Source organism: Solea solea, chromosome 5 (assembly GCF_958295425.1).
Source record: "Solea solea chromosome 5, fSolSol10.1, whole genome shotgun sequence".
Classification (NCBI taxonomy): Eukaryota; Metazoa; Chordata; class Actinopteri; order Pleuronectiformes; family Soleidae; genus Solea; species Solea solea.
In genome coordinates this window covers 25,540,459-25,561,367 of record NC_081138.1, presented here as the reverse complement: position 1 = coordinate 25,561,367, position 20,909 = coordinate 25,540,459, and the positions used below count along the sequence as shown (strand labels likewise).

The 20,909-nt window shown below is 40.8% G+C and overlaps 1 protein-coding gene across 2 annotated transcripts; it reads right to left on the bottom strand.

The window, feature by feature from the left end:
* Positions 1-12,556: 12,556 nt before the first annotated feature.
* wt1b (WT1 transcription factor b) lies at positions 12,557-19,519 on the bottom strand. 2 transcript variants are annotated; one of them, XM_058630393.1, is made up of 9 exons: positions 19,102-19,519; positions 17,546-17,668; positions 16,690-16,789; positions 15,288-15,368; positions 14,696-14,798; positions 14,440-14,584; positions 14,073-14,162; positions 13,301-13,393; positions 12,557-13,129 (listed from the first exon to the last, which is right to left on the bottom strand). In XM_058630393.1, exons 1-9 carry the CDS (start codon positions 19,517-19,519, stop codon positions 13,008-13,010), a joined length of 1,275 nt encoding a protein of 424 aa, XP_058486376.1. In that variant the 3' UTR covers positions 12,557-13,007. The 2 variants fall into 2 exon arrangements, with proteins under 2 accessions (XP_058486376.1, XP_058486377.1); XM_058630394.1 differs by having other exon boundaries at positions 13,310-13,393.
* Between the last annotated feature and the right edge of the window lie 1,390 nt (positions 19,520-20,909).

The window sequence follows — 20,909 nt, the reverse complement described above, 5'->3', positions numbered from 1 at the left end:
GCTGTGCCGGGAGTAAAGCCAGATTGACGTGGACTCTTTGTTTTCCATCTTACCGGTGCCTTCCAGCCGCATTGCCGGAAATCCCCTGCCTCAGAGATCCGTGTGTGGTCGTCCGTCTTTAAAAACCTGTCAACAGCTGAATGCTGGTCTTTTACATGAGTCGTCAGATACAGGAACAACAGTGTTAATGTGAAACTGCAGCACAGAACAGAACATTTATGCCGTTTTTATTTATTGATCAAATAATTCTGAACTTAAGGTCAGAGTGTGTTACAGGACTTGAGTAGGTTTGACACGTGATGTGTCTTTGTTCACACTTGTTTTTGTGGCCACATTATGAATACTTTTAGTTAAATGCCATCAAACTAAGTAATAACAGCATGGTTTTTGCACGTGTTTGGTTTTAGTTTAGCCTGTGAAAGATCGTTTTTCTTTGTACATTGTTTGAAATGTATTTATTTCTATACCTAAGGCCAACAGTATGTTCATTTCTTTTTTTTTTTTTACTCATGTTACATTATATTTTTGCATCTGTTACTGAACTTATGTTGTGTTTTTTAAGGTCTACACAGGCTTAAATACATAAAAAAAAACACCTTTAACATGTTGTTGCATCACTCCAAGCACATCTTCTCTGTGTTTTTTCATGTTTTGTATTGTTAAATTGATAATGTGAAATTTTAACAAAGCTTTTTTTTTTATTGACACAAAGTACACATCACTGACTTGGCTCAAACACAAACATTTCTTACTGTGTCAAAAATAAAATAAATGAAATGTGCGTTGGTGTTTGTGCATGGTGTCTCTAAATCAAATCTCAAGCCACTTTGCATGATGAAGCTGAGACCTTACACAGTTAAAATTGATGAGACCGAAGTCTTACTGGTTTAAAAATAAAGAGGGAACACACTTTTCATCGACATGACAACAATCTCAGTCACTCTAAATGTACTGTACTGTACACTAAGTGTTTTAGATAATGGCTCCTACTATTATGTCCAGATGAAGCAGTGTCCCACTTTACGTGTGTCCTGACTAACGGAGCAGGGATATAGGTGAAAGCACACAGTGTTTGGTTACCAGGCAGACTCCTGTCTAAAACTCTCATAATCCCTAAAACAGCCTTTTAGTCCTCAGGAGTGAGCCAAAGTTCTCACTGTGGTCCATTTATACATTCAATGGACTTTTTAAAAGACAACAGACTGCCTCTTTGTGAGCATCCGACTTTGCCTGTCTTTCAGTGATTTATTGTAAAAGGTGATTATAACATTTAGCACAAGTCCTGGTGCATTTATTAGTTAGTATACACACTCACAGGCCACTTATTACGTACACGGGACACCTACTACAGCGCCACATGGTGTACTGTGTTCTGCGTATGACATGTTGTACGTTCAGAGAAGGACTTCTGCGAACCCGGGTTGTCAGTAGGGTTATTTGAGTTACTGTTTTTCACACAGACAACTGCTGCTCAATTTAAATTTTCTTTTTTGGACCGTTCTCTGCAAACCTTATAGATCGTTGTATCTGAAAATCCCAGATGATCTGCAGTTTCTGATGTCTGGCACTGACAAACATAACACTTAAGTCATCTTTCTTCCTCATTCTGATGCTCGGTTTGAGCTCCAGCAGGTCGTCTTGACCATGTCTACATGCCTAAATGCATTATTTGCTGCAATGTGGGTGGATAATTCAACTTAGCTACTGAGGCCCCTGTTTGTTAAATGAAAAAACTGTTAAGTTGCCAATATGTCTTGTTTCTTCAGGCGTAATTCATCCAAACCAATAAACGACACCTAACAAGAGTTAATACAGTATACCCTGTTTGGTATTGACAGACATACTCAACCCACATATGCATTTTCCTTCCAAATATGGCACAATTTAAAAGGGAAATAATCAGGCTTTCCAACGATACAAGATTTGTTGCCTAAACTGTACATAAAACTGCTCACAAACTGTACTGTTAACAAGCATTTGAACAGGTGTACACTTAGTTCTCATTTGATTAGGGACACCTTTTCATGGATTTTGGACATTCCTTTATAATTTGTGCTTGGTTTTTGTCACTCCTGGTTTTACTTTGGTGTTAGTTTTACTTCTATGTCCAGTTTGCTGCTAGACAAAGATTACCTGTGTTACCCTAATTAGTTTCAACTGTCTCGTCAGTTTTCACACCTTGTGTATTTATTCATCAAACTGTTTAGTGTCAGTTTGTTTGTTAAATCTGGGTGTGTGTAATTCCCTGTGTGTCTCTCATTTTAAGCATTTGTGGACTGTTTTCGTTGCTTCTTATGACTTCCTTTTTTGGGCCCGGCCTTTTGTCCCACAAAAATCCTTAATCATGAAGGATTTTGTTTTGTTTAAACATTGTGTAACGCCCTTTAGTGTAAACCAACAGTGTAATCCCCACTATTTTATTTTTTTTAGAGTTTAACAATGTTGGGCTATACAGTCTGAACGAGTTTGTATTTTGTTGTAGGTCCTTATTTTCACCAGCAGGGCGCGCATTAGTCACACACAAGCGCTTCTCACGGTCATAGTTCCTTTGTTTTTTTCCCGGCTCGGCAGTTTGAGATGAGAACAGAAAAGAAACGCTACAGCCCAGAGAGAGAGTTAAGTTAATGAAACAATTAGATGAATAGTGGATACAACTTTATGTTTTGTTTTAAGTTTATTCTGAAGGGTATCCGCATATGTGAGAAGGTTTTTGGGTTGCCAAACATCGCCGTTTTATCGTGTTTTTGTCGAGAGAAAACTCCGGTGAGTAGTAACCATTAGCGCTTAGTACAGCATGCTAGCGGCTGCCGACCACGGCTAATTACTCCCTCATTTCATGAATATATCATTATTGTGTGCAGTTATGCTTCTGATTTAAAAAACAAAAAAACAACCGGAGGTATATAAGAGTGTGTTGAAATTGAGATTGTGGTTAATTTTAAGTTTTCTAAAAATAATTGTCTGTGCTAATTGAGCTAGTGCTATGTGTTAGCAAGTGGGCTATTGCTATGTGTTACTGATATATGACCTGTGCTATTGCTATATGCTAGCTAAAGCTACAAAGCTAAACAAGTTGGTTTTGTGAGCTAAAACACGTGCAGTTGTTTGCATTTGAGTTATTGAGAGACAGTTATGCAATGAATCATCCTCAAACATGATTGATATGTGATTTTATTCATGCTTTGTGTGCACTATGCGGTGGTAAAGTTAAAAACATTTCATATACACACAATTGTGTGTGTGTGGGCTGTTTTAAAAAGTAATTGTATAGCTGTATATGATACTTTGACAATGTGAATGGTTCCTGATCATTCATTTAAGATTTAAAAAGAGAGAGGTTAAATACTGTACAGTTGATTTAGGTAAATGTTTAAAAATTGGATAAATAATAGATACAAAAATTAAAAACTATGTATGAATCGATTGTGATGGCGATCCAGAGCCTGGACCCGAGGAACGTGGAGCAGAACACGTGCGTGGAGGGTGTGACGTTGCATCTGGAGAAAGTACGTCATACAGATAAGAAACAAAATCACACTACCCGGGTAGGTGAACAACATGAATAATTACACAACCATACATTGAAGGACCAATACGCACACACTGATTTCGGACGAACTGTGGACACTGACTTATCTGTACAGTTGACATTATATTCCTATTTTATTTGCACTTTGAACAGTATTACTTCTTGTTCATATTAGAAATTTACTGATTTTGTTGTTTACAACTGAGGTTGTGTATTGGTACATTCCAAGTTGATAACTGGTTTAGAAATATAAATTCAGTCTAAAACTATTTCATTTGTTGCAATTGAAGAGTGGCTTCCTGCCAATAAAGAATGTTTTTGTTACTCTTTTTTTGTAACTGTTGTCCATGTCATATATGTCCTCCACGAGTGTAACTATGTCTTCTGATTTGGCCTAAATTGAAAGTACATGACATTCACCACAGCTCATGTACAATAGACAGTGTTACATTTGTGAAATATTTTGAAACTTCCTGAAATTGCAGGCCTGTCGTATGAGACTGTACGTGTTCTTGGTTCTTTTAGTAATTATTATTTGATAAAGCAGGTGAGAGGGGGACATACATGCAGCTTGTGTCCATTGCAGAGGGTCAAACTACACTTTAAACTTTAAACTAATAAAATGACAATCATGCCTGTAGATGTGCTGTTTGGGCTTTTTACTGGGTACATGTAGTTCAGATGTTCAGCCGTGTATTCAACTTCTTAAAACCTGCTGAACATCAGTAACAAGCAAATGCTATTAACACCTCCCATGACTAATCACAGTCTACACACACACACACACGCAGAGCTGGAGTTAAGCTGACTTGCTGTTGCTGCCGGCAGTTGCAGTAAAACTCTCAAATGTAACTGAGAAAGCAGCTCTGCCACACAGCCTGTCCTCTCTGCTTGCTCATGTGGAACATATAGATCTATGTGTGCCAGTTAGGAAGACAAGTCAAGCGGGAGCAATGTGATAAAGCTCATTAGGAACAAGGGACAGGGCGATGTATGTGTGGGCCGCGTTATTCACTTGTAATGTAGGACCTTCTTCTGACGTTGTCCGTGACCAGGTCTGCAGGAGCCTGAAATGTCATGAATCTCTTTGACATTTCTTCAGGTTTAGGTGACTGCCAGAGGTCGGCATGGCAGCAGAAATGAGAATGTCATTTGCAGAGATAGGTTATCGAATTCTGGCATGGCACTGCTTGCACAGAACGCAAACGGTCTTTCTCAATGAATTCCCTCTTTGTTTGTCAGGAGAAAGTAGTGATGTGTATGTCTTCAAGTGTGTTTCCATCACAGGAACTAGTACCATTAACAAGGGACTTTGCTGGTAAGAATTGTTTTTGCATTTTTACTGCAGGAACCAGGAACTATTTGAAAGTACTGGCAGGGCTCTGTGCCGGTTCTGGTACCCAAACCTAATTTTGAACCAGCCGTGATCTTCAAACTGAAGAAAAATGGTTAATAACCTGAAAAGTTGGTTCTCAGCTGGAACCAAAAAGTAGTGGTTCTTCCTTGCGAACTGTGACATCACCAGTAGCCGTGTCAGCGTGAAAGTGGACTAAGTGTTTTCTTCCGCCTAAGTAACGTCCTCCCATTTTGGTTCCTTTTAAACTGGTGTGAACATGGGCTTAGAAAACACCAGAAAGCACCAAGGTTCTGATGCCGCAGAATGGCATCAGAGCCAGAACCAGAAGCACTTTTGAACAGTTTAGGAACCAATGACATGGAGCTTGCAGTGCTAATCAAACCTGGTTGTGCGTGTTTGGGTTTGTCAGCTAAAAATCGACTTTTTTCCACATTAAAAATCCAGCAGTTGATGTGTTTTTAATTGACTTTTTTACCCGAGCTTGTCTCTTTATGTGAATCCCCCTCATTTTTACTGTTGCTGTCACGTTGTAGTGATTTTTCATAGGCGTTTCTTGTTTTGGGACATTTTTTTTTTCCCTTGACATTGTTCGATAATCTAACAGATTATCACCATAAAGAGTGTGGGGTCAGTTTTGCATCATCCATTTGGATAATTGGGAGGCCTAAAACACCAAGCAGCTCGATGTACATCCTCCAAAAAGCATGTGAGGTTTGTCATGTGTCAAAGTGCATCTGTGGGTTTGGGCCGACGTGTGAGTGATGGTGGATGAATATTAGTGATGCAAGGAGATGTAAACGAACTAAATGCATGTTTGCCTGTATGTAGATGAAGGGTGAGTGGGGGGGGGGGTTCATCATGTGGCCTCTGTTCTGCAGCCTGCCTTGAGGTCACGTTTAACAGCCTGCCCCCTCCTGTTTATGATAGGATCCTAATCATTCACACTGGGGGAGTTTGTGTGTACGGTAATGTCTTCAGACGGCTCTCATATGAGTGTCTGTGTGCATCAACTGCTCTCCACTGACAATGAGCCCTGTGGGTGAGAATAGGACGGAGACAGTGGGAGAGGAGGGTCATAAAGTGTAGCATGTTAACGTCTGCGACAATGACTCCCCTCAATTCAGCAATCTCCTTCATCATAGCACACGGCAACTTCTATATCAACAAAAACGAGTCGTACAACCAAACTACCCATAAAACAAACTACACAGTGTCTGACATAATAGCCATGTCCTATTTTTCATCTGAATATATCTGCTCTCCTTCATCCACGTCTTTCATCTCCTCTTGTGTTTGTTCCTTCCACCCGGGGGATTTGTAGCCCAGGGTGTTGTTCATAATGATCTTTGAGACATCTGACCCATCCCGAGGTTTTCATAACAAGCTTTCTGCCCATTATATAATATCAATGGCCCAAAAAAGAGGAGACTGTTCTTTGTCAGGCTTTTCTAGACAAAACGCTTTGTTTACCAGGCCTGTCAAAACATAGGGTTTCTCCTTTTTTTTCATTTTAGGTCAGATTGGTTTAGATTTATTGACAAAATTAAACTAAATATACATCATACCTGCCCACAAAAGACTACAAGGGCTACACCACAATGACACTGGAGAACAGGTGGAGGGAAACACTGAATGTAGGGGATAGATGTAGTATGTAACCCTCTTAGACTTGCTGCGAAATAATCTTAAATACTCAAAGAATGTTGTGTGTGGATGTAATATTATGCTCCCTGTTATTTACCTGGAGCGTTATTACTTTTCCCCCAGTAAAAGTGAATACACAAACTGGATTTCACTTTTCTGTGTTTTTTTATTTTCACTTCTGATCAGCCACAACATTTAAAAGTGTAAAATATGACACACAATATATTCATTCTAAAAAAGTTTAGTTCATATGACATGGTGAACATGCTGTGAAGTTAGAAAGTACATTTTTGCTTGTTCAGTCTGTTTCTGTTCCGATTTCTTTTAAGTCCTGGCTACAGCAGCTGATGATGTGCAGACCATTTCCTCTGTTCGTGCCAGCCGTGTGGTTGTATGTGCATGTCATGTGAATGTAGGCTAATTCAGCACCTTGCATGTTTCTACTTCTGGAAAATGAAGCTTAAAGGAATTCATCAATCTTTCATGCCATCTCAGAAAAAAAAGAGAAGTGGTTACCCACCACAGGGCTCGACTCCTCCTAGTGGTCGCGAGACAGAATTGAGACAAAAACCTTGTGTCTTTCAACAATTGCACTTTCAATTGCTCATTCATCATCGTGAGTTTTTATGTGCCCATCAACGCAGTGTAGATTAGAAATAGGCCATTAATGACTCCACAATTAGAGAGGAGGCTTTAAAGAGCAATACATTTCAATTTAGGAACCATAAACCTAGTGAGTTGGTAACTAATTATAACAGCCTTTGGAGTAATGGGAGCTCTTTGGACTGAGGTCAGGAGGGCTCAAAATCAGTCTCAACCAGCCTTTACGTTGCTGCTTTAGCTGCGCACTCATTCTGACAAGCTGCTGCATATCTTACGTGATTTACACAGAGAGAAACTTTTCAAGTTTTAATTAAAAGATGGACAAAGTGTCCCACAGTAGAGTTGTTTTGGAGTTCATGACAGCAAGGGTGGAGACGTTATCCCAATGAGACTGATGTCTTTAGACAAAAAATAAGCCTCTCTCGCTCCATTTGTCAATATTTGTCTCCCTCCTCTCCCCTGGTCTTCCCAGCATCTGGATACCTTTGGGATGAAGGGGAGATGGGAGGAAGCAAGGCCTTGCTTCATCCGTCCCATCCCGCCGCTCCCCAGGGGCTCGGGGTTGGTTTGTGATCTTGTATCTCACATGATGGAGAGACATCTAATCCTGTTAGGAGTTAATTTCTTCCAGTGGGATAGAGGTAGACGGCAGGGGGGAGAAAAGATGAGAAGATGAAAGACGGCACAGTTAATGGAAGTTATTTATATATTTAAAAAGCTTTATCAGTCTGTACAGCATTTGCTGGCCCATAGATCGGTTTTGGGTTAGATTGTTTGAGTCTGTCTCTGTGTACTCTCACAGGACTTTTCCGGCTGCTGCCTGAATATCTCACAGACTCCTCTCAAGGTGTTTTCCCCTTGCTGTCTTTCTGTATCTGCCCCATCTCTGCTCCCTGAGTGAGAAAGTTTACCCTCTAGTCCCCATCTGAGCTCCAGGCCCCCAAGGCCTCTGCATTCCCAGCGCTCCTGCACACTGGAGCCCCTCAGGCTCCCTGCTATACCACAGGGAACCCCCGCTCATCCCCAAAGAACCCCTTGGCCCCTCAGACTGTGGAGCAGCAGCTCTACACTGGAGAACTCTAGCCTGGGGGGGTGTTGCTGTCTGGGAATACAACTAAAAACATGCTTCACTTAACATATGAACAGTCCCTGACAGCGCCTCCTGTTGGCGCAGCATTGTTTTTGCATGGGGGCCTTACGATTCTTGTTAAGTTTCCTCTCTGGGGCCTTGACCTTGTTAACAATCCCTTGAGGCTCCTGGAAGCCTCTGTGTGCTACATGTTCACTGACCTTTCCAGCACCCAGAGGTTAAACCATGTCTTTTTAGCCCAAAGAATCGCAGCAGGAGCTTTGTAACCGATGTTGGATGCACCTGGGACTTTACTGGATGATATGCAGAAAAATAACATCACTGCATCTTATGAACATACAATAAGTAAGCCCAAGGCTACAACTTAAATCTCCAGTGTGTAACGTTTGTGATATTTGTTGTTGATTTTCTTTTTCTGCCTCTGTTTGGTCTTTGTGAACAGAAAGGATGATGTGACATTATGCTGGGTCCTTCATCTGAAAAGTGTCAAGAAATACAATCAGACTTGACTGAGGGAGCATTTGTGGCTATACAGCAGCAGCGCAGGGGCGAGTGGGGACAAGAAGCATTTACCTTGTCAAAAGCATCTCAGCAATCTCACTTTAGAAATGTATGCACCTCATCAATGGTCCGTGGTGTGTTTTTACAGACAGCAGCCATGTATGTTCACTGCAATGCTGTTGCCGTTTTTAAAAAATGACGGGTTTGATTCTTGTCTGATGCATGACTCTTCCAGTTGTCACATTTTCGCATTGGCTCAGCTCAAAAAAAGCACCAGATAATATCTCTAATGGAAAAGCGAAAAAAACGAGTAGCGTTGAACCGAGTCGTGCTCAAACTGTACAATGGAAAAGCCCCAAAAGAGAGTAATTGGCTTAATCAGCACTGTGTGAACTCATTTGACAGTGGTAGGAATGTGAAGGACATTTGTTTGTATTTAAAAGTTACGTACCACGCACGTTCAATTTCTTGGATTAGACTGTGACTGCGAGTGTAAGGGTACAGTATGTTGCATCTGCATTCAAAGTTAAAACCTTCTGTGGGGGTTACATATGGTTCGGAGGCTGTGAAGTTAGCAGGCCTGCTGTCCTACAGATGTCTTGGGCTGTGTGTTACCAGGTGTATGTCACCTGAGATTACCCACGCTGACACACCCTACAGGCAGACAGCCAGCAATACAGCTGAGGGGGCATCTGGTGGCGTGTGTGTGTGTATGTATATGTGTGTGTGTTCATGCATTCAGAATAGTGGTAACATTTGGCAGAGTGGGAATGGAGTGCAAACATTTGTTGTGTTATCAGATTCACCTCCCTATGTTTACAATCAGAGGTTTTCCTCAATCATAGTAGTCTCTGATACATAAACAGCATTTTCTACTGTGTTTAAGTAGAAATCATTTTTTAAGTATTTTAGGCAAGGGTCTTCCTTCACAGAGGTCACCATCTTTCTACTGTAGCCCAGATGGACAAACCAGCCAAAGCATGCATCTCCCACTTAGAAATCAAGATTTACAATGCAAATAAAGAAGAACAATATCTTGGGAAAGGGAATTAGTGACTCTCTATTAGAGAGTCACTAATTCTTACACGTTGGGCGTTTAACCAGAACGAGGCGTGAAGTATTCTGTTCTGAGACGACATGTACTGTATTTGACTTCATCAGACCATAATTATGTTTTTGAGTCTTTCTAAACAGAATTATGAATATAATAAAAACAATTCACAACTCATGTACATAGATGGAATCATGTATTATTCAGAATTAAGTTCATAATCATATTATTGGTGTCCATTTTGACTTATAAAGGTCTGCCTTTAGACTGATTGTGATGCACATCTAAACTCACTGCTCTAAAAAGCTCCAGTGGGATGTTATAATCTGATCAAGACGTATAAATGTCTACATAATGTGACCAAATTCATTCTTAATCTGATTATTGCTTATTCTGAGCATGGCCTTATTCAGATGACTGTTTAAATCAGGCTACTGTTTTTAGAATATTGCTCTCCATGTAAACATTTGATGTAACAGAAGTTTACATTTAAAAAAAGCATGAGAAAACTTTAGTCTGTATTAGTATGGCCTGTCTTATCATTAGTGTCCATGCAAACATGGCGGATGTTGGGTTTGTGGTCAGTGTCTCTTTTGGTGTGTGTTATACTGATGGCAGTAATGATTAAGGACATTTAAAACATGGGCTCTTCAAGCTCCACACAGCATGTCTTTGGCAGTTTCCACTGAAGAGTGAACTGGAGTGAGGAAAATGTCCAGCTCTGTTGTTCCTCTGATCTTCCTCTACTTCCCAGCTCCCCTGCAGAGAGAGAACAAAGATAAGCCCTTCTTAATCAAAGTGCAGTGGATTAAGACAGAGATAAAAAAAAAAAAAGAAGCACAACATCACAGAGATACTACCTCGTAGCCATTATGTGGATTGAAAAACAACTTAAAACACCACTTCAAATGAGCCGTGTGTGACCCTCAAATAGCAGAACGGCATTTTAATCTCTCCTAAGTTTTGGATGTGTCAGGAGCGGCAGTGGACGTGAAACGAGTAGCGCAGGTGCAAAGTTAATAATGCCTTCGGTTAATGTGTGCTGCACATCACCATCTGTGGACATGTAGCCAACAGCCACACATAGTATATGACTGCTACACTGCATATGTGTGTTTACTGTGTTTTTCCAGGTATGTGGCATCATTAGCCCACAGAGTCATGCAACGTTTCTCTGTGCCGACAGTGAGTCATGTTTTATTAACAAACCTGCTGCAGCTGAATCATCCCATCTCTCATAGACATGCACATGAGCTGACAAACAACTCCATCCATCCACATCATGAATATTTAATAGCACAGAGAACACTATATTCTGAACGTGCCTTCCTGTTTCTCACTTCCGTCGACATTAACATATTTATTGCGGACACTCGGTGCCACCAAGGGCAAGGTAAGGTGGACACGGACTGTCTGAAGAGTGAGCTTTAGGGGTGTAGTAGTAATTTGGCTTCTGTCACACTCCAGTACTCGCACATCTCATGTCTGTGTCCCATCAGATGGACTAAGAAAGGCCAATACTGCCATCCTGTGGATTAAAGATGTAAAGTGAGGTTCCAAACAGAGTGCTATTAGTACAGCAGTGTGTGTATCCTTGTATTTCTTATGTTGTGGGGATCTAAATCTGTGACACAATCACATTATGGGGACTAAAAAAGTCCCTTGGATGCAAAGGTGGATTCATGTTTTAAAGTTAGGCAGAGGTCAGGTTAAGGTGAGGCTCAGGGTAAGGATTAGGCCAGTAGTAGGGTTAGGGTTTTTTCTCTGTAAACACAAAAGCCAAGTTGTATTGAGGCAGTCCTATAGAGTAAGATACTAGGTTGTTTGGGTGGAGGTTTTTGAAAATGGCATTTCGTGAAAACAAATCTGTGTCAAAGTAAGAATGTCCACTCCATAGCAGAAGAAATCTGCACCCATGATCGTGACCATTCATGTACAATAAGAACCAGTAAACTGATTTTCTCCAGGTTTTAAATTAGCTTTCATTTCATTCACAGGTGATTGTTGAGTCATGGCTGGTTAGAACCAGTCACGAAGCAAATGTATGTAATTGGGTTATCGTTTTCAAAGGTCTCCATGTCTTCCCATCCGACCTAAAACATACTTCTGGCACAAAATGGCCGGGGTAGAATGAATGAAAGACAATTTAAAGTCCTCAAAAGCATAGTCACACTTGTTTTGAGGCCCAGCCTGTGCAGAGAAGGGGCAGCCTGCAGTGAAGTACAGCCAGCTGACACTGAACTATGTGTCTATTCTAATGAGATTTATTGGGCTCCAGATGTTCGTGGTGATAAAGATGTGTGTCGGTGATTTAGGAGGGTGAGTCCTGCACCCTGTCAGAATCCCCATGGGGTGCTGTTTTGCACCCCCCCGATCCCCCCCCCCCCCCCCCCACCAACATGTCCCAGCACCACCACCACCACTCGTATAGGCGGCCTCTTAACCTGACAACAACAAAAATGGTGGCTCTTATTTCATCTCGCGCACACAAAAGCAAACACTTTAATTGTTGATATGGAAAAAATTCTTTTAAGAAGAAAGAAAAATACAAAATGAATGCCTATAAATGTAAGCAAATACAAATATATACAAAGCAATTGGGTGATGTGTACTGCAAGAATATACACAGTCAATTTTGCAGTGAGTCCATTTTAAACACACTCTGATATAAAAGTGTTCATTTGAACTCTTTTAACTTTAAAGTTCAATATAACACTAATCCAGGGTTTATGTAACTCTTTTATTGTTAAAATAACACTAAGAGAGTTAAATGTAATACTATTCAGGAGTGTTTTGGTTATTTTAATGCTGCAAATGTTGCCCCAAAGCAAAAAGTTCTTTGTGTTCAAAAAAGTGACATTTCAGCTATTTCCTAAATCCAGTTTATAAGATCCAGCACATTATCAAGGTGACAGTTTTACCAATAATTAAAAAAAGAAGCCAGTGCAAGTGTACAGATACAAGTTTAAATCAATATTTTCCTTGTCTCATGTTAAAGTTCTTCTTCTTGGCTCAGATTTACTTGTGGTATAGTACCCTCTTAAAGTCTGAGTGCTGGTTGAGGTGCATCTTTAAGATCTCGTGGATCATCTGTGAGTCAGTTTGCTCAGCATCGTCGGCCCGGAGGCCAAGGGAGGAAGGCGATCATCACATCACATCACGGTGACCGCTGACCAAGCTGCAAGCGTCAGTCATAATATCACCTTTGTCGTCCTCCTCGTCTTCTTGCTGTTCAGATGGCAGGCTGCAGCTTGGTCAGGTTCCTCTGGTGCATGCTGTGGTGGCGCACCAGCTCGTCAGATCGGGCAAACTTCTTCTCACAGTTGGACCAGCGGCAGGTAAAGGGCTTCTCACCTGAAGAACATCCATGGAAAAAAACAAGAGAAGTTGTTGCTTTAGAGCCAGTTCAAACGTCACATTGCATCATTATGTTTGTTTCTTTTGTGGATGACTCAAAGTCAGAGGGATCAATGTGACAAAAACAAATGAAAAGAATAGAGATGTAGAAAATAAAGGTATACGCACTTTTTTTACCTGTATGTGTCCGAGTGTGCGTCTTAAGGTGATCTGACCGTGAAAACTTTCTCTGACATGTCTCGCACTCAAAGGGTTTCACTCCTGCACAGAGAGGCCGGTCATTGAGACACAGATGTGAAAGTGGGGCGATGGTGAAAGTTTACATATTTATCACTGTGGAAACTGAACACATTCTATCAGAATCATTTGGAATGCCCTGATGTTTGGTATGATTGTTGCAAAGAGTGATTCTACCTCTCCAAGCTTCAAAACATGGTAGAATGATATGGTTTCCTGTAAATATATATTTATTTTTCATTTGTAATAAGACATTTTTTCTGTTGCTCTTAACTTCAGATGCTTGTAGTACTTCTACTTTCTGTGATTGGTTGACTGTTTCCTCACCTCCTTATTGTGAACCAGTAGAGGAAATGCCAATAATCTAAATGAATCAAGAAATAACTGCAACAATCTTTGTATTCTGAAGCCAGATTTATTGGCAATGAGAGATCTGAAGTAAGGGAGGCTGTTCTTTAAGATTTAACCTGTGGTTGTCTTTCAAAAGAAAAAGCAGGAGGAAAAAGTCAAACCCATAAGAGAGGAAACAAATCCCATTATCAGGATTTTAGAAATAAAAAGATCATGATTCCAATTATCCATTCTCATTTCAGTAATTGAGTTCAAACAATGAAAACATAATCAAAAAGTCCTAATTATTTGGAATTATAATCTCTTCTTTTCTATTCTATTCTCCACACACTAGGGAAATAAGAAATTGTACCTGTGTGTCTGCGTTGGTGCCTCTTCAACTGGTCTGAGCGAGAGAATCTGCGGCCACAGTCTGGGAAATCACACTGGTACGGCTTCTCACCTGCAAAGTATAGCACCCCCACGTCATTCCCTTCACCCACACATTTCCACATCATCTGTATCATGTGATACCAAAATCTGTTTTCCCTGTTTCACATCTGCGTCATCACCCGGTCAAAATATGACAAAATTTATCACCATTTATTTTGTGAATAGTTTTGATGCACTCTAGTTTTACTGTTCTACTCCTCTCAAACCTGAGCATAATAACACCTACTCATTGTGCACGACCCCTCTTTATCTTTATTCAGACATTTGCGTTAATCTCATTGTCTCACCAGTGTGTTTGCGGCCATGCATCTGCAGATGTGACAGTTTGAAGTATCTCTTGCTGCAGCCGGGATAAGCGCATACAAATGGACGCTTCTCACTGGCCTCTGACCTCACGACAGAAGGAGCAATGCCAGGTACGCGTCTGACATCCTTTCAGCAAGAGAAGAAGGAAAAAAAAACTCTAAAGAGGGTTCTCAGAGCAGTGACGTTCACTTCAGGTTTGATTAAGCGTATGTTTTTATTGTGTGTGTTTTAACTGACCTGTAGTCCTCTGAAGACACTGTGTATGTGGTACTCGGCACTGAGGAGCATGGGTGGAGGTGGGACTATGGGTTCACTTTCATAGTTGGTTGTATGGCTTCCGCTGCAGAGGCAACGCCACAAATGAATTAAAACACTGAAAATAGTATTTAGTTTACAAATAACTCAGTGTGGTACAAAAATGAAATGACAGATTATGTTCAGATGATCTAAATTTAAAGTAAGACAAGACTTTCCTTCTGTCACACCATACTTACATTCACAAGCCAACTATATAACAATTGTAATTATTTGACTCTTATAATTCTGCTCAAATCATGTGATATCCAAACTGTTTCCTGCTGTTTACCTTCTATTCCTCATTTTTGTCTAGTAAATACCTTTGAAAGGTTAAAAAAACAAGAAAGAGTTATTCTAAAACATTACTTTTTTCTTGAAACTAAGTTTTTTAAGGGCTTTACATCTAAATGACACCCACACAAATCCTCCCCCTGCACCACCACCACCACCGCCACACAGAATAAAATAACACATCGCCCAACAATTCAGTGCTGCGTTTAAAGAACAAGCGAACAAAAAACAAAACACTCACTTCTTCATGGACGATGCTAGGGAGTTCATTTGATTCCATGTGACACACTCCAGCTGAGACGCCATTTGGTACATGTTATCACTGAGTGAGACACAAGGAGACCGAGTGAAACTTCAAGACAACTGAACATGTTTTGTGAATTGAAAGGTTACACGGGAGTATGGGTGCCGCTGTTCTTAGAAATGGCCACATTGTTTATGTTGTAGTGTTTTCTCCCTGTCATTTCTCCTTCCTTATAGAGCTAATGAGGACATTTCATTCAGCGGGGAAAACTCCAAACTGTTGGCTTATTAATACATCCTGTCCACCCACACCACACTCCTCACTGACTTCATTAGAAAACATGGGCTCTGAGCCATTCTTTACCTTGGCAGATCCCACTAGTGTGCTCACAAACACACACAGTTTTGTGCAGCTGTCCTTCTTAGGACACTGCATTTACTTCCATTTATTAATGCCTAACCCAACCACAATTTTAATCTTAAACTTTCTCAGTTCCTCAGAAACAAAGGTACTGCTACATAAGATGTTGGTCTCCATGGGGACTACTGGTCCTCACAAGGTCAGTGTTTATGCCAGAGAAGGTCCCAATGCAAGAACACACACACACAATTGGATATGCAATCGTGCACTCTGGTGTGTGTGTGTGCGGGCGGGGGGGGCCTCGGTGCCTAGTACACCACGGACCAGTGCCTGACATCACTCCATCCACAGTAACATTAAAGGTGGGAAACAGTTTCTGGGGAATTCTGGACGGCATTCCTGGAGAAGTCCTTGAGGGAAGGATCACGATATTTTGCTAATCAGCTCTAAACTATGTGCAAAGACTCACTGATATCCGACAAAAACACACACACACACTCTCTCTGAGTGTGTGTGTGTTTGAGGGTTTCCAGTGTGTGCAGCACACAGTCTTCCCATTTCTTATCAACTGCTGCTCCAGTATTTTGGGCGCACATGTTGCTTGTCTCAACTGCGGCACGGCACTCGAAGAATTTCGTCTCATTTACCCTTTGAGATGTTTTGCATCCGAACGAAAACATGCCAAAAAAGCCGATTCCTTATTCCAGTGACCCCCACCCACCCCCTTGTTTTCAATCAACTTGTCTCTTTTACTTTTGTCCTCATTCCTCAGTGTGGACTGAGACACATCAGCAGTAGATCACTGGCGGTGTTTGTTTTGGCCTGCTGAGCACCAGTGGGCAACACTTAACCTCAGGACAAATTAGGATTCACAGCCCCAGACAGTGCAAGCGGAGACACATGGGGCTTAACACGGGATCAGAGAGAGTTCACACCTCTAAAAGTGATGTTAGGCGGTCAAGCTCTGACATTAACTGCGGAGGAAGGAGTCTGAAAATGTGTAGGAAGAGTTATTTGAAGGCAGCAGTAATAATTGTACCTGTTGTAGTTTCTTAGCAACATGGCCTGGTTGCTCTGGCAAGAATCTGTAGGACTGTGGCATCCAAACATGGGAGGAGGAGCCGCATACTGCTGTTCAACTGAGTACAAGACAAGAAAAAATACACACATTTATATGGATTTAATTAATATGCGCAGTATGTACAATATTATATAATATAGGCCTGGGTTATTTGACTTAAAATGTTTTGAAATTGGATTAAAGGAGTAATTTAAAACTTCTTCAACAAAGTCAGCAAGTTCAACAAATTTAAGAAATAAAAGTATTAGAACATGACCTGTCAATATTTAATTTGATTATTAATGAGTTGTAAAATATCAGAAGATAGACAAACCGTAGTCAGGTGGTTTGTTTTGTCCAATTTGACACTTGGCATTTTTATGTCTAAGACATAACTTGATTAATTTTTTTTTTCCTCTTGTCCAACAACAGAATATCAAGTAAAATATTCACAAAAATATTCTGTTTATGAAATAAATTTGATTATTTCAAAAATATAGTAGCGCACAGGTCTACTTTTTAAATGACAGAAAAGGCCAATAACAAGCTGTGTTTCCTTTTCAGGTTCATGTAGTTTATTGTTCCCCTGATAGTCTTTGACATTCCAGCAGAGTCACATAAAAACAGTTTCCTCAAGTTTTCACTTCCACAGTCATTCACCGCCGTACGTTTGCTCACAGAGAGTGAGAGTGAGGCCGTGTTTGTTTTCAACTGTGTGAGTGATGGTTGTGTGTGAGAAAAAATAAGGATGAGAAATGACAGGTTGCTTCTATAACCTTGCTGTGACACGACGGTCTGCGAGTCAATACAGTGGAAGGGTGCAGTGACAGTTTACCTATGCTGTTTGGCGGTGACAGCGTGTCCTCGTGTTTGAAGGAGAGGCTGGTAAGCTGAGGCGTGTGGTGAGACGAGGTGTGACCACAACCGGGGTTGCTGTCCAAACCCAACGCTCCGTAACCTGAAGAGCAAGAAAGAGAAAACATAAAGAGAAGCGGGGGGTGGGGGTTAAAAGCCTGGTTGAGTCATTACATTAGTGTCCCACAAATGACTATAACATTCTCAAGTCTCCAGTATCTGATCAGTAATCTGAATCCTGCTGGTAGTAACTCTTAGTTGGGGTTACAACAGAGAGAGAGAGACATCCATCACTCGACTAAAACCCACTTTTCATTTTTTCCACTCATCTACCTTTGGCTTTGCGGTTTAAAGGCAGATGGAAAAAGAAATTTGTCAAAGACATTACTGACTATCCAGTAGACAAATGTATTAACTTACCATGAAAGCATGCTAATAATTATACAGTATATTGTGATAATATAACAGTATATAAGACAAGATACAGCAGAATAAGGCTATTTTAAAAGGTACATGATCATAAAGTTAGTCATTTGACAGATGCTTTTATCCAACGTGACTTACAAGAAAGGAAAATGTAGAAGTAGAGAGCACTCATGGCAGGTTAAGGTTTGTAGTTGGTGGTGTTAATGAAATTTGTACAAACATGCACCGACAGTGACCTATAAGAACAATAATAATACTTTGGATTTATATTGCATATTTCATGCATATATCGAAGGCTGCTGTACGGCATTTGAAAATCCTGAGTCGGTCCCATGAGGGAGAAGTTGAAAATTCATTGGGAAGTGACTCACGAACCCCGAGTTAAATCCCTGAAGTATTTTATCACATTTCCTGTGAGGAAACAACACAGAGGTTTAAATTGCTGAACACTGACTAACATGGCCCTGAACAGACAACACGTGTATGCATGTTATCACAGAACAGGACGAATAAAGACAAATAAATACACAAGTCTACTAGTCATGACGGGTTGTTTTCACATGGTGTTTGAATTTCTTTTTTCTTTTTCATTGATAAATTGACAGAAGTTAGACTTTTTTTTCTCAAAATTGTCAGAGAATTATTCATAGTTGTACAACACAGCAAGCGAAACACAAACTATTTGTAATTTGAGAAAGAAAATAAATAACAGGTCAAAATAACTACATATCTAATGTAAAATTAAGTATGAGAGTTTACATTACAGATGTTGCACTTGACCCATATGGAAATTATCTTTTCAATGCTTTATCCTTCATTTAAAAAAAACATTTGGCAAGCAGTTATTGTGATCTCACCCAGACCGTTACCAGAAACCTGTCAAGTCTCTTCCTCAGATGGGACAGACTGACCCAGGACAGCACATAACATCCTGCTTAGACACAACACTGTTGGCAAACCCTGGAGTCACATTATGAACACATCGCCGGAAATGTAAGACGCAATAACACCTCGATTTCACTGATGGAGTATGAGAACAACTGATGCAGTATGAGAACAACTGATGCTTGTATTTCGCATAAACAAAAGTGTGACTCTCAGTGTGCTTACCCTGGTTCCTGGTTGCAGGAGGACTGTCCATGCAGCTGGGCAGGTAAGTTCCACTAGGAAACACTCTGGGTTGAGCCGGAGTTGGTTCTCCAAAGGCTCCAACTCGACAGGGGCCTGACCCTGTGAACTGGCCGGAGAAGTGCACCGTGAAGGCCCCAAGTCCGCAGTGAGGGTCCTCGATGGAGTCAGTCGTCCCCCAACTTGGCTCCTGCTTGATTAACGAGGGGTGGGAGGACAGGGAGCTGTAGGGAGAGCTAGGGTGAAGGTCCAGCAGCTGGGTCCACTGGCCACTGCCAACAGACATCCCACAGCCTCCGCCGCCTCCAGGTAAGGGTGGCACGGGAGGCGCTGAATTTAGGAGGGTCAGATCCCGCATATCTGACCCCATAGACATGGCTCCATACGGTTCGGTTAACATTGTTCAAGACTGTTCAAAGAAGAAGTGACGATATTCCAGTAGACGAGGACACCGTGGGTAAATTAAAAAAAAAGTCTTAAGAGCATAACAAAAACACTAACAGAGGAAACAATAAGTGCAGAGAAAACTCAAACATCACAGATCACTACTGGAGACACCTTTTGCTTCTCCAGGGATGAAGGAATAATGATTAAACGCGTAATAATCTGGGCGCAAAATTTCAAGCAGGCTCTGGTTTAGGGTTTTAAAGTAGAGTGTGTATGAGGGGAACAGTGCCTTGTCCCTCTGTCTCTATAATGTCTGGCTTTGCTTACTCTCCTGAAGACTCAAATACTGCATAACTCATTGGACAGTGGGAGGAGCGAGGGAGGCTGAGAAGAAGAAGATGACTCCCTGTCCAGCACAGACTAGACTTCTGTCCTGACAAACGTCACATTTGCAATAGTCGTCACCGTTCTTGATTCCCGGTTCATGTTGTTCAGTGTTGCTCAACTTGAACACTCGAACACTTGAAAATGTGTGTGTTTTCTTTTTATATTATTGTAAAAATCGAATTGTTAATTTTTAAAGGCGTGTATTGAAAATCATGCATATCTGAACAGCAAAGAGTTATAGCAAAACTGTGGTGTTTTGTTCTGTTACCTCGTGAAGATGTTTATCGTCACTCATCTGGTTCCTCTGACTCATGAAATATACCCCCACTTTCAAAATGCAGTTCTAACTGGATGAGGCAACAATGGCTGAGGAAAATAGAATAGAAAAAACACTTGCATCACAAGTCAGGCATCATAACAAGTTTCATGAAGTTGAATCTTCAATTTGTACTGTTCGACTGTATTGACATGTCCCATTTACCTACAAATTTAGGGACTTTTTTTGACATTCAATACATTTTTCTGACAGACCTATTTTTTACAATCCCTTGCTGGACTGAATCACAACTTAAAATAAATTATTTACTCAAATGTGATAAAACATGAAGAAAATATTCTTACCGCTTTTGGTAAGAATACTGTTTCACAGTGTGTGTGGACTTTAGAGATAGGATTTTTGACCTTAAAGCTGTCGTACATAGCTTTTATATACAACCAAATGTCAGTTACATTTAACCCAGTGTCAAGTCAGTTCACACAACGCTGATTAAGCCTATCAGCTCCACACAACTCTCTCTCTCTCTCTGTTTCTCAGTGTTTTGATCTCATGTCACCCTGAGACACTGCCACAGTGACTGGTGTTATGTGAAGTAATAAAGAGACAGCAGCAACATTACACGAGTAGATGGCTGCAAAGAGATGGAGTGGGACTCAAAACACAAAGAAGGGTCAGGTAAGTAGTAGTGCCTGTGCACTAACACTCGAATTATGCACCACACAAATAATGTTACGTCATT